The 15638-nt window shown below is 40.5% G+C and overlaps 1 protein-coding gene across 1 annotated transcript in view; it reads right to left on the bottom strand.

Annotated features, from left to right (window-relative positions):
* The window catches only part of LOC106496989 (mucin-5AC-like), a 58065-nt gene extending 45818 nt beyond the window's left edge, over positions 1 to 12247 (bottom strand). The window contains exons 1-2 of the mRNA XM_067295340.1: positions 12189 to 12247; positions 11100 to 11182 (exon numbers count right to left, since the gene is read on the bottom strand). Coding sequence (XP_067151441.1) covers positions 11100 to 11182; positions 12189 to 12247 — 142 coding nt within the window. The remainder of the gene's footprint in view (positions 1 to 11099; positions 11183 to 12188) is intronic.
* Positions 12248 to 15638: the final 3391 nt, after the last annotated feature.

The raw sequence follows: 15638 nt of genomic DNA, 5'->3' as shown, positions 1-15638 counted from the left end.
TTGCCTGTTTAGCTTCTATGTGGTCAATATGTATCCAAAGTGAGCTCAACACCTTCTTTCTCTCCTTGACTCTTACTCTTGGGTTTTAATGCTATGAGTACTCAGCTGTACTGTCTGAATCTTTTTTTTATCTATTCCCAGTCCTGCAAAAATATCTTGATAATCTTTTAATGGCTTTGCTGCCAGGAAGCTGCAATGCCTTGTCTTGGCATTTTAGGCTTTTGGTTTTTGGGTACTATTTTTTCAGTTGAGAAAATGTATGTGCGTGAGTGGTTCATGCCTGGATTTAGTTCAGCGAAAGTATAGCTTATGTTGCTGTCTTTATTCTGTGGGATACTAATATCACACCTGAGCAAAATCTGATTCTTTGAACCATGGATGGTGACTTAGATATGGTCTATTTTCCCTTTGTCTTTCTTCTCCACAAGCTTTGGCATAATTGTTTCTCTTGCCTCAGTAATTGCATATAGCCCTTTATACACATCATTTTCATGATTTTTTTCCAAGGTACTCTCAGGTTTTCATTTGCATTTGTTTTTCTACTTCAGAATTTGCCATTGAACACATTTTGGTGTATTTTTCCTTGTACTGTGAGGCTTTCCTGATGCTACTTGATGAATCATTTCTGTACTTCACCAAAAACTGTCCAGATTTGAGTGTGCTCATTAGTGCTGCACGTACCCACAACCTGTGACAGAATAAGTTTATGTCAGTACTGAAAGGTAACTTTAAGTTCAGCTTGAAAACTGCATGCAGGGACCAGGCTTTCAGTTTGACTCCTGTCTATAGCACTGACAGAATCTAAAAACTCAGCTGAACTTCTGCATAAGAAGTCAGGCCTGTCACCCCTTACCTCCTTGTCTGCCTTGTTCTTTAGATCACTGGAAACACTCTGGGCATCCATGCTGTGCACACAAGCAACAATTCCATATTTTTCAATTCATGGCCCATCTGCTCTCTCTTCCTTTCTCTACTGCCCATAGAGAGTTGAGGAAAGTCTTGTACAGACTGACTCCTGGAGGATCCCCAGTTTGCAAATAAAGGCACAACATAGATAGTTTTGTTGTGGGTTACCAAGTGCACAACAGAGTCTATGTTTGGGGATGTTTGATCAGTGCACACATCCACAGTGTGGTTCCTCTGGCCTCTCTCCTCTGTGATATTCTTTTCTACCCTGTTAGTCAAGAAGGGCTTTGACAGTACTTCAAACCCACCTAAGGCAGAGCTGCTGTGATTTCCTCTCCCCCTGCACTGGCCACACATATCAACTCCCGCCCTTGCTCCAGCCTTGGCACTCCTATGGCCCTCACAGAGGCCCAGGTCAGTGAATGACCTGGCTCCAAAATTTCATTGCACTTTTGAGCAAGGTAATCCATCGTGAATTCAATTATTTTCTGAAGTTTGACAGTCATAGCAATCAATCATTTTGTGTGGTTTGCCAATACAGCAATCTATTGTTTCTCCAGATTCTTGAGTACACACACTGAAAATACACCTTTTGTAGATGACATATTTGTGGTTTGCAAGTTTTTTTGGAGATCTTCTAGGATTTCATCCACGTACTCCCAGTCTGCTCTTAGCACACCTAGATGCTGTAGGAGCACCTATAAGCCTTTTTACCCTCCAACTATTTCTGTATCAGTCTTTTTTTTTTCCTTACTCATTTTTACTGCAAATTTGGAGTTTCTCTTTAATGTTTAAAAATCACCATGGGATTGTTAAATGCATGTCTGTCTGCTCAGGGACAGGGAATCAGCGTTCTGGTTTTATTCCTCTTTCTACATACACAGTCTTGTTTCATCAAACACTTCCAAAAATAGGGTTTTCTGAATACCGAGGCATTGTCCTGTATGTAAGTCATCATAAAGGCTTCCACAGCCACGGAGAAGAGGGCTGTGAGCTATGTAACTGTGGCTGCATCACATAACATGAGAGCCTGTACACTACACTGGCTCAGAAAATCTCAACATTTCTTTCTTCTTTGCTGCAAATCCCTATGTGTTATATTATCCTGTCACGGTGTTCTCCATATGCTATCTGTCAAAACAGGAGTAAGGATTAGCCATTCAGAACAGTCCAGCCTGGTGCTGAGTCCAGCCCCTGCTCTCTGAATGTGCTCTGCAGCCAGAATAAGAGAGGAAAAGAATGGATGAGAGTTTGGTGTTCTTCCTCCTGACCCAATCTAATCAGACAAAGAAGCCAAGCAGGTGTAAGGGCAAGCAAGTTTCTGCTTTCCATGGACTGCAGCACCATCCTTTACTTCAAAATCAAGCAAGAATAGTGTGGTTGGAAAGTGCTGCCTGTCACTCAGGATGTTCCTCACACTGCCCTGTTTGATTGCTTCCACTTGCAGAGAAAGGCTCCAAGAATACAACTGTATTAATTGTTGTTACTATTTATTGCTGAGGTGATTTTTTAAATATCTTGCCTTACAAACAGAAAGAACATGCATAGCAACTCACACTTGGTTTAAATTAATTGCCATTCTGCTTATGGTATTTAAGGACCAGTCAAAGCAGAATGTTGATGGGATCTTATGCGATCAGGCTTTGCTCTGGGTGAAGCTGTAAGTCACCCATTTTATTTATTATTTGCACATCATTACCTTTTGGTATATGCATGTATATGTGTGCTGCTCTGCTAGTTTCCCATAAGGAATATATTGCAACTGCTGTAGGCAACAAACCTGATAGCTGTAAGAGAGTTTGTTTCTTCACTTCTAGCTTCAAATTCCCAAAGATAATTTGAAATGAACCAGTCTTCATTTGTTCTCATCCCTTTGGCATACATCAGCGAAGAAGAAGGGAGTATCAACATCTTTGATAATTGCATTTCATCCAAATCCAGCTGTACTTCAGGACCAAGTTCAGTAACAATGCTGGCTGATCTGTAAAAACACTGCTAAGAACAGTAAAACCTACTCTTGTGGCTTTCTGAACATAATGAGCCAGATTCTGATCTCATTTACATTCTTGTATCTTATAGCCAAAGGTGCTCAGATACTCTGCTGACAGGTAAGAAACTTGAGAATCAGATTAAATGCAGATAGTGTGATATTAAGTGGCTTAGTGCAGACAGGAGATTATACAACGTTTAGGAGCTGGCCTGAGATCCTGCATGTTGAGGTCCAAATACCTGTTCCATCACAGGCTTCTTTAGCAAACTCATGTCCCTGTACATTGGATCTCTTCAAATTTGCAGGTGAAGATATGAAGCACTTGGATGCTATGGAGAAGGGGCAGACTTTAACTGAAACCAGTCCTTGGGGATAAAAGTCTCTCTGCCATCTCACTGCTCTGCTTGTTGGGTCTCTGTCAAGAAACAGCGGCCAATGGTGTGAAGGGTTACACATTGCTGTGGATTTTCTCCAGCAGTGTCTCATTTTTCTTTGCTGATGCATTTCTGTGCACATAGCCACATACTCTACAGCAGCCCTCACACCTAACTCTTCAATCCCACAATTGCTGTCCCATAGCAAACAGCCTCCTCTGCACTGCCGAGTTGTTTGTACTGACTCACACATCCTTCCTCCCCCCAGCTCAACCTGTGCTGCCTGCAGCACCAGTCCTTGTACTCCAGTACTCATCCTGTCTATTGCTTCATAAGCCCCTCCACACCAGTGTCTCATACTTTCCCACCCTGCATAGAAACAAGATCCCTGGATATATGCCTGGTATATACTTTTGAAGCAGTCTCTGCTTCTAACTCACTGTTTCTGGCTGCAGATACACAATGTCTTGCCCTTCTGAAAAGGGGAAGTGGAGAGGGGTGTAATCTGGGGACAAGAGAAGAAGAAATATTGGGAGAAAGGAATTGGAGAAAAAGAAATACAGTTCTGTCCCACAAAGACATGTTTTCCAGCTCTCCTCACAATTCCCAGCAGCAGTCTATTGTAGCTCAAGGAACTACGCAAAAACTGGTAACTCTACTCTTTTGATAACATCTAAGTCATGAGTAAGTATGCAAAGTAGCTCATTTAAATAGTGTCACATATAGAATTACATAAAACTTTCCTTCATAAAGAAAAAAATGAGGATACATATCTTTTCATTACATGTTTTTTAGGGTGTCCCATATCCATACTATCATGTGATGGTGTAGTTCATTGTATATGTTGAGCATAATATTTAAATTCATGTGCCCAGTGCTTAGGACCATATGAAGTGTTTTAAACAACCTGCAAAGCTCTCCCAACAGATCTGTTGATAGAGTAGGTAAAACAGTTGAACTGAGTTTCAAACCACTTGCAACTCACTGGAAGTATTTAGGAAACAAAAGATGGGTACTTCTGCCTGAGTATGGAGGTGAACAAGACACAATTTACAGTAAGCATCTTGATGTATCTTGCAAAAAATGTTATTCCTAGAAAAGATAACAAAATAAATTAGCTCTAGTTTAGGATCAAAATACTGTCGTGAATCCTTGCAGGAGTGTGCTGGGGGCCATAATTTCCAATGGAAGGATATCTATATGGTCTCCTATAGAAAGAGACTACTGCTGAGAGTCAGGAGTCCTTGGATTTATTTTCAGCTTTATGATTCCCTTGCAGAATGCCACTGGGCAAGATTACTTTGTGTGTTTTATTTCCCATCTGTATTTGGTCTGTCCAATGTAATTTGATTACAAATGCCTCAAGAAGGAGCTAACAAATTCTATATTCACATGCTGTGACAAGAATGGTAGAAACTTACTAATAGTTGGAGTCCTGGTTGCTACTGGAATAAAAATACTAATTATTAATAATTGCTAGTTAAAAATACTAACCTCTTTTTTCCAGCTTTTGGTATGCAGAAGGTATGACTGGGCTCTTCTATCTGCAATGACTTTTCGTATCTTGGCACTAGGAGCAAATTAAAATATCTTTATCTTTTTTCTTTGCTTTAATCTGAGCAAAAGAACCAACTCTTTCTGGCTCCACTTGTGGAAGCAGTGTTCCACCTACCTCTTGGATTGTATTGAGCGATCCTCAGATGAAGCCAAATGTCTGCCCTGCTGTGTCCTTCCATACATGGAAGTGTATGCAATGCATCACCTTAATCCTTCGTGCTTCATAGGTCCATATCACACCAGACCTGCACTTGATACAGTGATTCTATGTCACTTCAAAAGATAATTTTAATATGTGATTTCAAAATAATAATTGATGTTTTAAGCCACAAACGTTGCCAACTCAAGGACATGCTAGGTGCATTTTATACATTCAAGGTACCATGAATTCTTTTCTGCTCCTTTTTAAGTCAGTAAGGAGTTTTACCATTGCATTCAGTTTGAACACAAACATGGCAACTGTCAGGTAATCTTTTGGGACGCTGGTATGTAATGAAGTGTGTTGTTAGATTATTATCAGACGCACCTTAAACGTGAAGACTATACTGTTCTTAACCACTGAGCATGCTTTATATGCACTCTGGACAATCCAGTGGGTTTTTCCATTCTGAGCTACTTTGCTCCTAACAGAAGCAATACCCTGTATATATCAAGATCAAAGACAAGTACAAGTAGGGCTTTGGGAAAGCGCTTCCAGTTTGACCACTCATAAATTAACTGAATAATCTCATTCTGTAAATCAGAGATATTAATGCACCTGAGAAAACTTCTGACTCTAGAATTATTTGCTAGGATATTTGTGGCTTAAAACCATATAAAGGTTGTGAATGGAGCAAAATATTTGGTGTGTTATATTTTGAAACCAAGGACAGTAGAATAGAATGTCAGGAAACTCCCATGATTGCTGTTTTCAGCGTAACTGCTAATCAGTCACTACTTTAGCTAATATTTGCTCATGACAGAAAGGAATATAAATGCATTTATGCATGTAATTCAGTCAGTTTTACACTAAAACTTATTAAATCAAGTCATTTTCCTAAGTCTTTTTTGTTCAATGGTCTTTGGTATTAATATGGGAAAGTTGTTCCTGTGGATTTAGAGGCAGGAACATTTTCTGAATCAATTTAGTGAAGAACACTTTGGGAGAAGAACTGTCTAGAGATATTTTTTCCATGGTCCAGAGATTCAGAGAATGAAAGGGATGATGAAAATATATGCAAATTAATATTTTTCTTAAGATGCTAATTTGTTAAAATGTAATAATTTGCACTTCTGTTTGTAGTGATTAGCGTTAGATCAAATTCTTACCAAACTGTGAAGAATAGGGGCTATCTATGTAGAATATTGTTCAAATCCCACTGAAATCAATGAAGAGACTTCTGTGGAAGCTGATACAAGTTTTATTAATCCTTTAATAATGTATACCTGGATAACAATCACATCCTTTCACAGACTGGCTTACTAAGCGGGCAAAACTCTTCCTATCCCCAGGCAATGTATCGTGCAGGGTCCTGGAAGCTGAATGAGTGGGTATCTACTGATATGAATTATTATCTTGAACCATCAGTTATGTTTTAGCTAGAACAAGGCTGACTCTAGTTTGGATTTTTTCCTGAATTGTTCTTATTATACGTTTACCTTCTAGCACTGCCAGCATTGATTAAACTACATTTTCCATGATAAGACCCTGTTTCCGATTGCTTATGACTTTGTCAAGCATTTTGTCATTTAGCTGACATTCTACAGACTTTTGATCTACTTGGGTCAATTATTTTTGGGAAAGGGAAGAGGAAATACTTCAACTGGAATGATCCAGCTGTTCAGAATGAGGCAAAAGAAGAAATAGCTTGATTCATCGTTTAATGTGTCAACATGTTGCAGCATAGGGGAATTTGGGGGGGGGTTCCTTCTGTTCAGAAAGGATATTTCGACAATTACACTTGCAAAGCAAAACACCGGTTCACTAGGAAACATTGGAATTCAAGTTGTTCATGTAGCTTCTGGTGCCGCCCTAGGGTTTTTTGAGCTCGAAGAGATCCTGGATTTTTCTATTATGTGTTAAAGCATTTAATGGATGCCAAGTCAAACTTTCAACATCTCTGTAATTCAGTGGGGGTGAAAAAAAAACCAAAACCCAAAAAACTAGATAGTAGGAAACAGAATCAAACCTTTCTGGTAAATATCTGTTTGCTTTGCTAATGTGTTGGGATTTTTTTCCCGAACGCTAATGTAAAATAAGGACAGCAGATAAGTGGTTGCTGGTTTTACCCACCATGAGATGGACTTTCATTCTGTTCATTTAGCTTAAGGAGGACCACAGTACATCAGAAAAGATATCCATCTAAGCCAATATTCTATTGGTGGTTGTGGCCAACGGTGGATGTCAAGGGAAGAGCTGAGCAAGCACAAAATGGTAATTCCCAACAGTACCCTACCAGATTCCACAAATGTGTGGCTTGGGGAATCCTGATGTGGAGCTTTTGGGTTGGCTATCTCTAGGGTTTTCTGTTGTTGTTATTATTTTTAATTTAAAAGGACATATGGATCACGGTTACAGTCAACACAGAGGAGAAGCAAACTTAAAAGTCTTTACAGACTGACCAATTTCATCTCTTTCTGACTTTCTGTAGCAGTTCAGCTGTTGCCAGCAGATGAGCCTCTTCTTCACTGCTCCTTTTCTTTTCTCCCTTTGCTGTCGCTGCTGCCATCAGCACTGGACCACGAGGGTAGCAGCTTCATCTTACAGAAACCACGGGGAGAAAGAAAGTAGAGCACTACCTGGGAGAGAGGAAGAGAGTGAGATTTGGGGATCATGAAGGGAGAATAGCTAGGAAGAATAAGTGAGAAAACAGAATGCAGAGGGATGCTAGAGGAAAATGGGTATGTATGGATGAATGAGAAGCTAAGAATGAGTGTGAGGTAGCAAGTCAGAAAATGAATGACTCCTGGAGGTCAACTAAATGAAACTCAGCTAAAGATACTGGTTGGCCATTGTGACTGAAAGAGTTAAACATCTTTTTGTAAATAATTCCTTTCAATACTGTTCTGGGCAAGTCATGGAGAGGACGTCATGCTACTGAATTTTATTTGTCTTGGAGGTGGTGTGCGGACATCCTTGTAGGTTGGAGTCTCCTTTAAACGACATTGCTTGCTGAAGTTTAAGAAAAGGTTCTGTCCCTAGTCAGCTTTGATCCCTTCCAGTTTGATGACAACTGTCCATTGCACAAACACTGTAACTAGTGTCCCAGAAATAGCAGAGCAGGGACCATACTACTACAGAAATAACTAGCAAAATCGCAGTTCGAGGTAGTTGTCTCTTCCCTTTAAGCTTTATAAATAGCATATGTAACTTCAGATGCCTATTACTAGTCTCCCTCTCCTCTCTTCCATATCTTTATACTACCTTTTATTGCTAAGAATTCTCATGTTTAATGTTTGTATAACACAGCAGGCCCTAATCCTATGCCATTCTACTACCAGCACTACCATGGCATAATAAATATTTGGATAAATAATACTGGGACAATGCAGAGAGATGAAAGCAAAATTAAACTCTAATCTAGTTCAACAGAGCAGCTATGTACGTGTTTAAAAAAAAACAGATTCAGACCATAGTTTATTATAGCACCTAGCACAGGAAAGTCCTGGTCTGTGTGAGTAGGATTCTTAGCTGTTAGACTAATAAAAATGCCAAAAAAAGTGTTAGTTTACTCTGAGATGCATATGTGCCTAAACAACCTTTGTGAATAAGTACGCAAAATGGAATTGGGCATGAAGTGTAATCTGACTACAGACCAAAGTAATCCCATTTGTTTTAGCATGGCTATTGGTAAATTTACAGTTTAACAAATTCTTAAGAACTTTGCTGAGCACCTGTGAGCTAAGAGGCAATATCTGAGGCAAAAAACAAAACCCCACACTCCCAAAATGAGAATGTTCTTGATGGGAATCAAAAAACAAGCAAAAATAAAAGCACAAGGGAAGTAAGAAAAAGAAATAACAGAGGGAGAGAGAAAAAAAGTAGGCTCATTTTTCTTGCTACTCGTTCCCTCCTATAAAGGAATGTTACTCAAGCTGTTGCATGAATTTTTATGGAAATCTTTCAAACAAAACTCTAGACTCAGAACTTCTAGTCCTTGTCCTGTGCTTCTGTACCCTTCACGTGGTTTCTGAACTATCCCCATTACTCACATTGTGATCATTTCATCAGAGAGCACGTTTTTTGATGAGGATTTACGTTAGCTGCCAATGATTACTTTACAAGGCTCTGATCTGTCAGCGTGGGCATTGTGCTGGGGCAGAGCCAACACCACGCCTCAAGGACATTTCTAGGCACAAGGCTGAAGGTGGTACAACTCATCCACAATGGCAGTCTCTGTTTGACTGTTTACTCTGTATGGATTCGGTTTGTGTGACGCCTGTTAAATATCTAAGCCTTTGTGAAAATGAATAGGAGATTTATTAGCAGGGATAAAATGACGACTACTCTCAACCTTTGCAGAACTCAAGGTCAAAGCAGTTTTTCCTGTTAGGATGAGGACTTTGTCCACTGCTAACAACTAATGATGTCACAAACACGGGTGGAGGATCCTGAAACAGGCTACTGAGAAACCAGATTCAGTAAAATAAGCAACCATCCCCTTTGTCCCCAACCACCCCAATGTTAATGCCAGAGGGACCAAATTCCTCTACTGGGAACAGGTCCTCAAGAGGCCAGGAGCCTTGCTAGGATGTGCTTACAGATAAAATGCTGGCTGCTTTTGCTTAGAATTTGTCTACATGGGTTGTTGCATATATGTGTCTTACTTGCAGTGTAGAGACATGTAAATGTAAAACTACAGTACAACTGGAATTAAAAAAAAGAAAAAAAGCCTTGCACTAGTACAACTAGTGAGAGTGAGTCCTGCAAGTCCCTTTAACCTCTAGCAACATAAACATATTACAGAACTGCAGTAGCTTATTTAGAGTGTTTGTAGTGGTATAAAAATATGTGGAGGAAGCAAGCCTTTAAACCTATTGCTAAAGTAGTGCAGAACTCTTCTGCAAGTGTCAATGATGCAAGTGTTTTCCTGAAGCTGACTGGGGGCCAAACTCTGTCCTGACCGCACAAATCCTGTCCTCCTGGCTTCAGCTGAATGGGCTAGGAGAGTAGGATTTGGCTGGATTTCATCCATTTCCTCAGGTAGACAAGTCTAAGAAATAACTCACTCTGATGGCAAAATAATTAGTCACTTTTTTTTTTTAAGATGACTGAAGGTTTGTCTGCCAAAAAGCTTGCCTAATTTTTCTAATTATACCGGCCGAGCCAATAAAACATATCTCTACCTAGAAACCTTATGCTGCCTATGACCTTCAGTTGAGGCAGATAAGACTAGATAGATTTCAGAGAAGTAATGGCAAAAGTAGCTCTAGATTGATTACTGAAAATAAGGGGTGTGGGGAAGCGGTTGATAGAGCAGACTTGAGGAGATAACAAATCTACATTTTCTCTGTAGATCCTTTCACCTTTGGGGGAGTTCCTTGTGTATTAACCACAAAGTATTCTTAACATGAAAGTTTATATATATTGATGCAGATTGCCTAACAGCTGAAATATCTGAGTTGCATCTTAGATTACACAGAACTTTTAGGGAGAAAGGAACAAAATAATCTGTTGCCTCAAGCAAAACATTTGATTTTCTTTTACATTGTACAAAAATTAAGTTTGATGGGACAGAACAATGGTCTTCTATGCAAGTGCTGGTAGGTGAATAAAGCAAATGCATAGCTGTGAAACTTCATATATGGGTCTGAAAGCAGCTAGCTGTATTTCCTGAACACTCATAACATGGTTTCAGCATCTTCAGAAAAGTGAAAGCTTATGGGTTTTGTTTAAAATATAAACACCCGTTATTATTTTAAAAAATTAATATGCTGAAAATATCTATTTAGAAATTTTTTATCAAACGTGTACTTGTCAGTAAACACAATCAAACAGCCGGTGGCCCATCGCATGTGACAGAAGAAATGCAGGGCGACCATCAGCACAAATATGCATAAAGCTGAATGACACAACGGACACTAAGAATGAAATGAAGAATAAGTAATGAGAAGGAAGAGACGGCCTCAAGAAATTTAAGTGAGGACAGAACTGGTGCATTAGTAAGACAGCAACTTGCCCGTGGAAAGAAAGAGATGAGAAAAGAAAGGAAGCGCCTTCAAGGAGCAGCTGGGGATATTTTCTGCCTTCCCCTCTTCTCCTCCTTGAATCCTGCAAGCAACTGGAGCCCTACCTTGCTGCAGTGGGTTAGCCTGCACGCCGCCAAGGCCTTGCGGGGCAGAAAGCTGCGATGTCGGTCGTTGCTCAAGGGCCCATCTACAAGGAAAAACACGGAGATTTAGGATGAGGCTAGACGCAAAGCATGCGGGCAGGAACTGGGGCTGCGGGGTGACACTGCCGCATGGGGGCAAACCTCCAGGTAACACCTCAGAAAAACCGGTGCACGAAAGAAGCCGCTTCAGCTTTGTGGGAAAAGTGGGAATTAAACCTGCAGCCTTGGCCTGCCCGTTCCTGCAAGAGGGGATTAAAAGATTAAAAAAAAAAAAAGGAGGAGAAAAAGGAAAGAAGGGAGAAAGAAGAAAAGGAGGAAAAGGTGGGGGAGGAAAAGGTGGGGGAGGAAAAGGTGGGGGAGGAAAAGGTGGGGGAGGAAAAGGTGGGGGAGGAAAGGGGGAGGAGGAAAGGGGGAGGAGGAAAGGGGGAGGAGGAAAGGGGGAGGAGGAAAGAGGAGAAAAAAGGAGAAAAAGGAGAAAAATAGAAAAGGAGGAGGAAAAGGGAGGAAAAAGGAGGCAAAAGGAAGGAAAAAGGAAGGAAAAGGAGGAAAAAAGAAAAATGGAGAAAGAGGAGAAAAATGGAGAAAAAAGAGGAGAAAAAGAGAAAAAAGGGGAGAAAAAAGGGGAGGAAAAAGGAAAAGGGGAAAAGATGAAAAAAGGAAAAGAAAAAAAAAGGGAAAAAAAAGGAAAAAAGCCAACAACCCCCAAACATCCGCTTGATCTAGCATCACTGAGGGCTGCGGGGGAGGGGGCCCGGGCTGCCCCTCGGTGGCAGCTGGTGGTGGTGGGAGGGGATGAAGTAGCATGAAACCGGGTCACGGGACCTCCCCATTACCACTGTGACCCCCAAAAAAGGTGTGTGGGGGGAAGACAGGGAAAAAAAAAAAAGCCTCCAGGTTGTTTATTTTCATTTTAGGTCAGCAGAGCGCGTATAAAGAAGAGCGGCCCTATGGTCTTGGCGAGCCCAAAATGGCCGCCTGTCCCAGCGCTGCTGAGCTTCCTAGGGGCAGGGTGGGGCGGGGCGGGGCGTGGCAGGCGCAGCAGCCCCTCACAGGGGTGCCGCCATCTTCCTGCAGCGTCCTCTCCGGCTGGTTGCAACAGTGGTGGCCATGCTTTGAGCTGAAAGTCTCTCCGAGGACAGTGGATGGCAGTTTTCTTCCCTCCCTCATAAAAAAAAAATAGATAAATAGATATAATAAGCAAGCGTACTGTGGCACCTTCAAATAACTGAACTCCACCCCATCCTGTTTATTTGCAGCTGCTGTGAAAATGGCCGTCGAAGGGTGGTGGAGGGCTCAGTGAGGCTTGGCTCTTTGCTGTTCAGTGGCACTGGTGACTCAACTGTATGTGAGAAGCTGTTTTTCATGCATTATACTAATTCTGTCTTCGATGTAAACTTTAAAAAACACAGACCCTAGGTTGAAGCAATTTGCTCCCTGGCGACTTTTTTTTTTATCGGCAGTTTCCAAATCCTTAGCTTGCCAAGGTCAGATCGGATCAGCTTAATCTTAAATTGCTTGAAATGAATTGGCAACTTGAAAAACTGGATTTGTCTGTCAGAAGATGGTCATTTCTTTATTGTGGCCACTGTAAACATAAGAAAGCGCATAATCCTAATGTTGTGCATTCTTTTTAATTCCAGGCGAGTGCCGCAAGGGGGCCAAACAGAGGAGACCATGCGGTCTTTTAATCAGCTGAAGTCCTTGTGGCAGGTAAGTCCCCTTAGGGCTGTTGTATCACAGGAGGACTTGGAGGAGTTTTAGCATATGCAAGGTTTTGGCCCAGGCTTTGTGCAAATTAATAAATAAATGTTATCCCTGTGAAACCTGCCATAGGCATAGTGCATTTAACACGAAAAGGCAAACAGTAAAATCGAGTATTCCCATGAGGTGCACTTTTTTATCATGTTCCCTCTGCTCCCTGGCTTTTCTGGTGGCTCTCCAAGGATAAAAGTCTCCTGTCTTTTCCAGGGTGCAATTCAGTGGGGACAGTGCTGATTTCATCGGAGCTGCTCTGCTTTTACACTGATACAAGTGAGGCCTTGGTCTCTCTCCTGTGGGAGTTCCTCTTTTTCTCTCCAGCCCACCGCTGCTGGCACAAAGGTGGTGATGCAAAGGTGGGTAAGAGGCTACTCTTGGTTTATGTAAAAAGCCAGATTTTGTGATTTCTCTGCTAAATGCTTCTATTCTGCTGGGAAGCTTGCTTCAGTGATGTCTTTTCTTCAGTATCTCCAGCTTGCTGGGCTGAAGAAAAATTGTAAGCTTTTCTGTTAATTCTGGTTAGTAATTGCTCTGAATTAGCATGCTGTATATGAAGCTTTGGGTTCCTGCTGCCCAGCTAACCATTTCAGACTGAAGATAAAAGGTAAGTGGGAGGTAGGATTGTAGAATAATTCATCCTATATATCACTTTGCTGATCTTTCTATATGTATGTGTATATGCTTGTGCGCACACACACAAATATATATGTATATGTGTGTGTATATATATATATATATATACACACACACACATAACAGAATAGAATATAAATTTATAGAGACTGACAAACTTTTTTCTTTGCTTTTAAAAAAGCCAGAAGTACATTTGAAATCTGAGAATGGTTTATGTTGACCTTTGATGCAATCTCAACTGACATTGAAAGACTGTGTGTTGGAATGTTAGTCATTAAAACCCTGTCTAGGATTACTGGGGGATAGATTATATTGATCTCAAAGCTTCCTTGCTAAAGACAAAGGTTTTTTACATGTTTTGGTCAGATCAAGTAGACTGTGACAAATTCTCTACTATGAATGCTATGTAACTGCACCTTGCCACAAGGTATTCAGTACTGTCTCACTTATCTTCAGTCAACACAAATTCTATGCAATTATAATGTTCATTTCCTGTAAAATAACAGATAGAAGAATAATGGACCTGGATTTCCATTACAATGAATTCATAAAGCATGAAAGCTTTAACAACTGAGCAAGTGATAGAATTGCATCAGGTAAAATAATCTCACTCTCCAGAATACTGAGCAGCCACCAACTCATGGGAATTGAAAAGTTAGTTCTGCTATAGTAAGAGGTCCCACCATCTCCCTGATGGTGTTTATTACACCTTTTCTGCAGATTTCATATTGTCTGCTGTCCTATTTTGTCTGACAGTTCTCATATTTTGTCCGTGTTGCAGTTGGCAGTCATGTGACTCAGGTGTGACATGGAACCATGTGAAAAAGCTCGGCTTTGGCCCCAAACCTCCCTAAAGTTCATCAAAGTGGAACTGCGAGCTTTCTACTGGCTGCTTGCTGAGACAGGGAACAGCTGCAGAGTCCACATCTGATATCCTCCAAAATTTAGAGCAGTTCCAAGTTTGCTTTGCAATCAGGTTCACCTCAAATATTTCTGGCATTTATTTTTTTGAAATCAGTGAAAATGAAAAACAACCATTGGGATATCCTCACAGTTAAACTGGTGCAAGTAATGAAGCAATAGTTTCAGGATTGGCTGCTAGACTCATTTAGCTGACCAGGGCATTTTGTGAGAATTAGCATATGAGATATCTATAGTCTGCTCCTGACAAATGCATTGTTGTTTTGTGGCTCCATTTTTGACTGCCTGGACTGCTTTTGCTTTCTTAAAGCAAGGGGGGGTGGGCAAAAGTGGGATTTTATTTGCATATATGGCTGTAACAGCAGAAGATGAGTAAGCTGACAGGGTAAGTTTCTTTTTTTTAAGATTTTAACCATGTGAATAATAGTAACAACAATCACTGTAACAGTGCAAGCATTTGCTGGTTGCTTATAACTAAACTGTGGTTATAAATGAGAGTTATAATGAATGCCAAAAGAAATCTGAGAGTCAGGAAGATATTTTTTGAAATTGAGAGTAAAAAGCAAAAACAAGTCTCTCAATCATGAATACTGCATTTGCAAAAATGCGCTTTCCTTGTGCATTTAGAATTGTTTTATTACTTATTAATTTTTATAATAGAACTACTATCCTGTTCTATTACATCTGAAAAAGCTCTGTTTTAATTCACCTAGTTGCAACAGAACTACTACTCTTTTGCAATGGTAGAACAAAATCTCCTGGAGAGAATGAGCACTCCCTGCTTCCAGTTGGGTTTTGCTATTGTTAAGTGTGGCTGCCATTCCCAATTTGTCTTTTATCAGCCCTGCTCCCCGAGTCAGGTAAAATCACATGAGATAGACTAAAATAAAATCAGAGAATAGGCCAAATTGTGCCATGAACAATCCTAACTCTTACCATAGCTGTTTTCAGAATGTGATATGGCTTAAAAGCTGGCTGTCATATGCTTTAAGAGTCAAATTAATTACCCAGCGTGGACTCCTATATAGTAAATCTGAATAGGCTCAGAATTTCAGGTAATGACCCAGGTTATATTTTTTATGTTACTCATAGTTTCAAGGAGGAGTTGCAAATCGATTCTTAGTGATCAGTGGTTTACACTGCTGAGTTTTAGAATACTGTGCAGAAAAGGAAAAAAATAAAATAAAC

This window comes from Apteryx mantelli, chromosome 4, assembly GCF_036417845.1.
Source record: "Apteryx mantelli isolate bAptMan1 chromosome 4, bAptMan1.hap1, whole genome shotgun sequence".
Taxonomy (NCBI): domain Eukaryota; kingdom Metazoa; phylum Chordata; class Aves; order Apterygiformes; family Apterygidae; genus Apteryx; species Apteryx mantelli.
The sequence above is the reverse complement of the archived record's forward strand: the minus strand, read 5'-3'. Positions and strand labels throughout refer to the sequence as shown.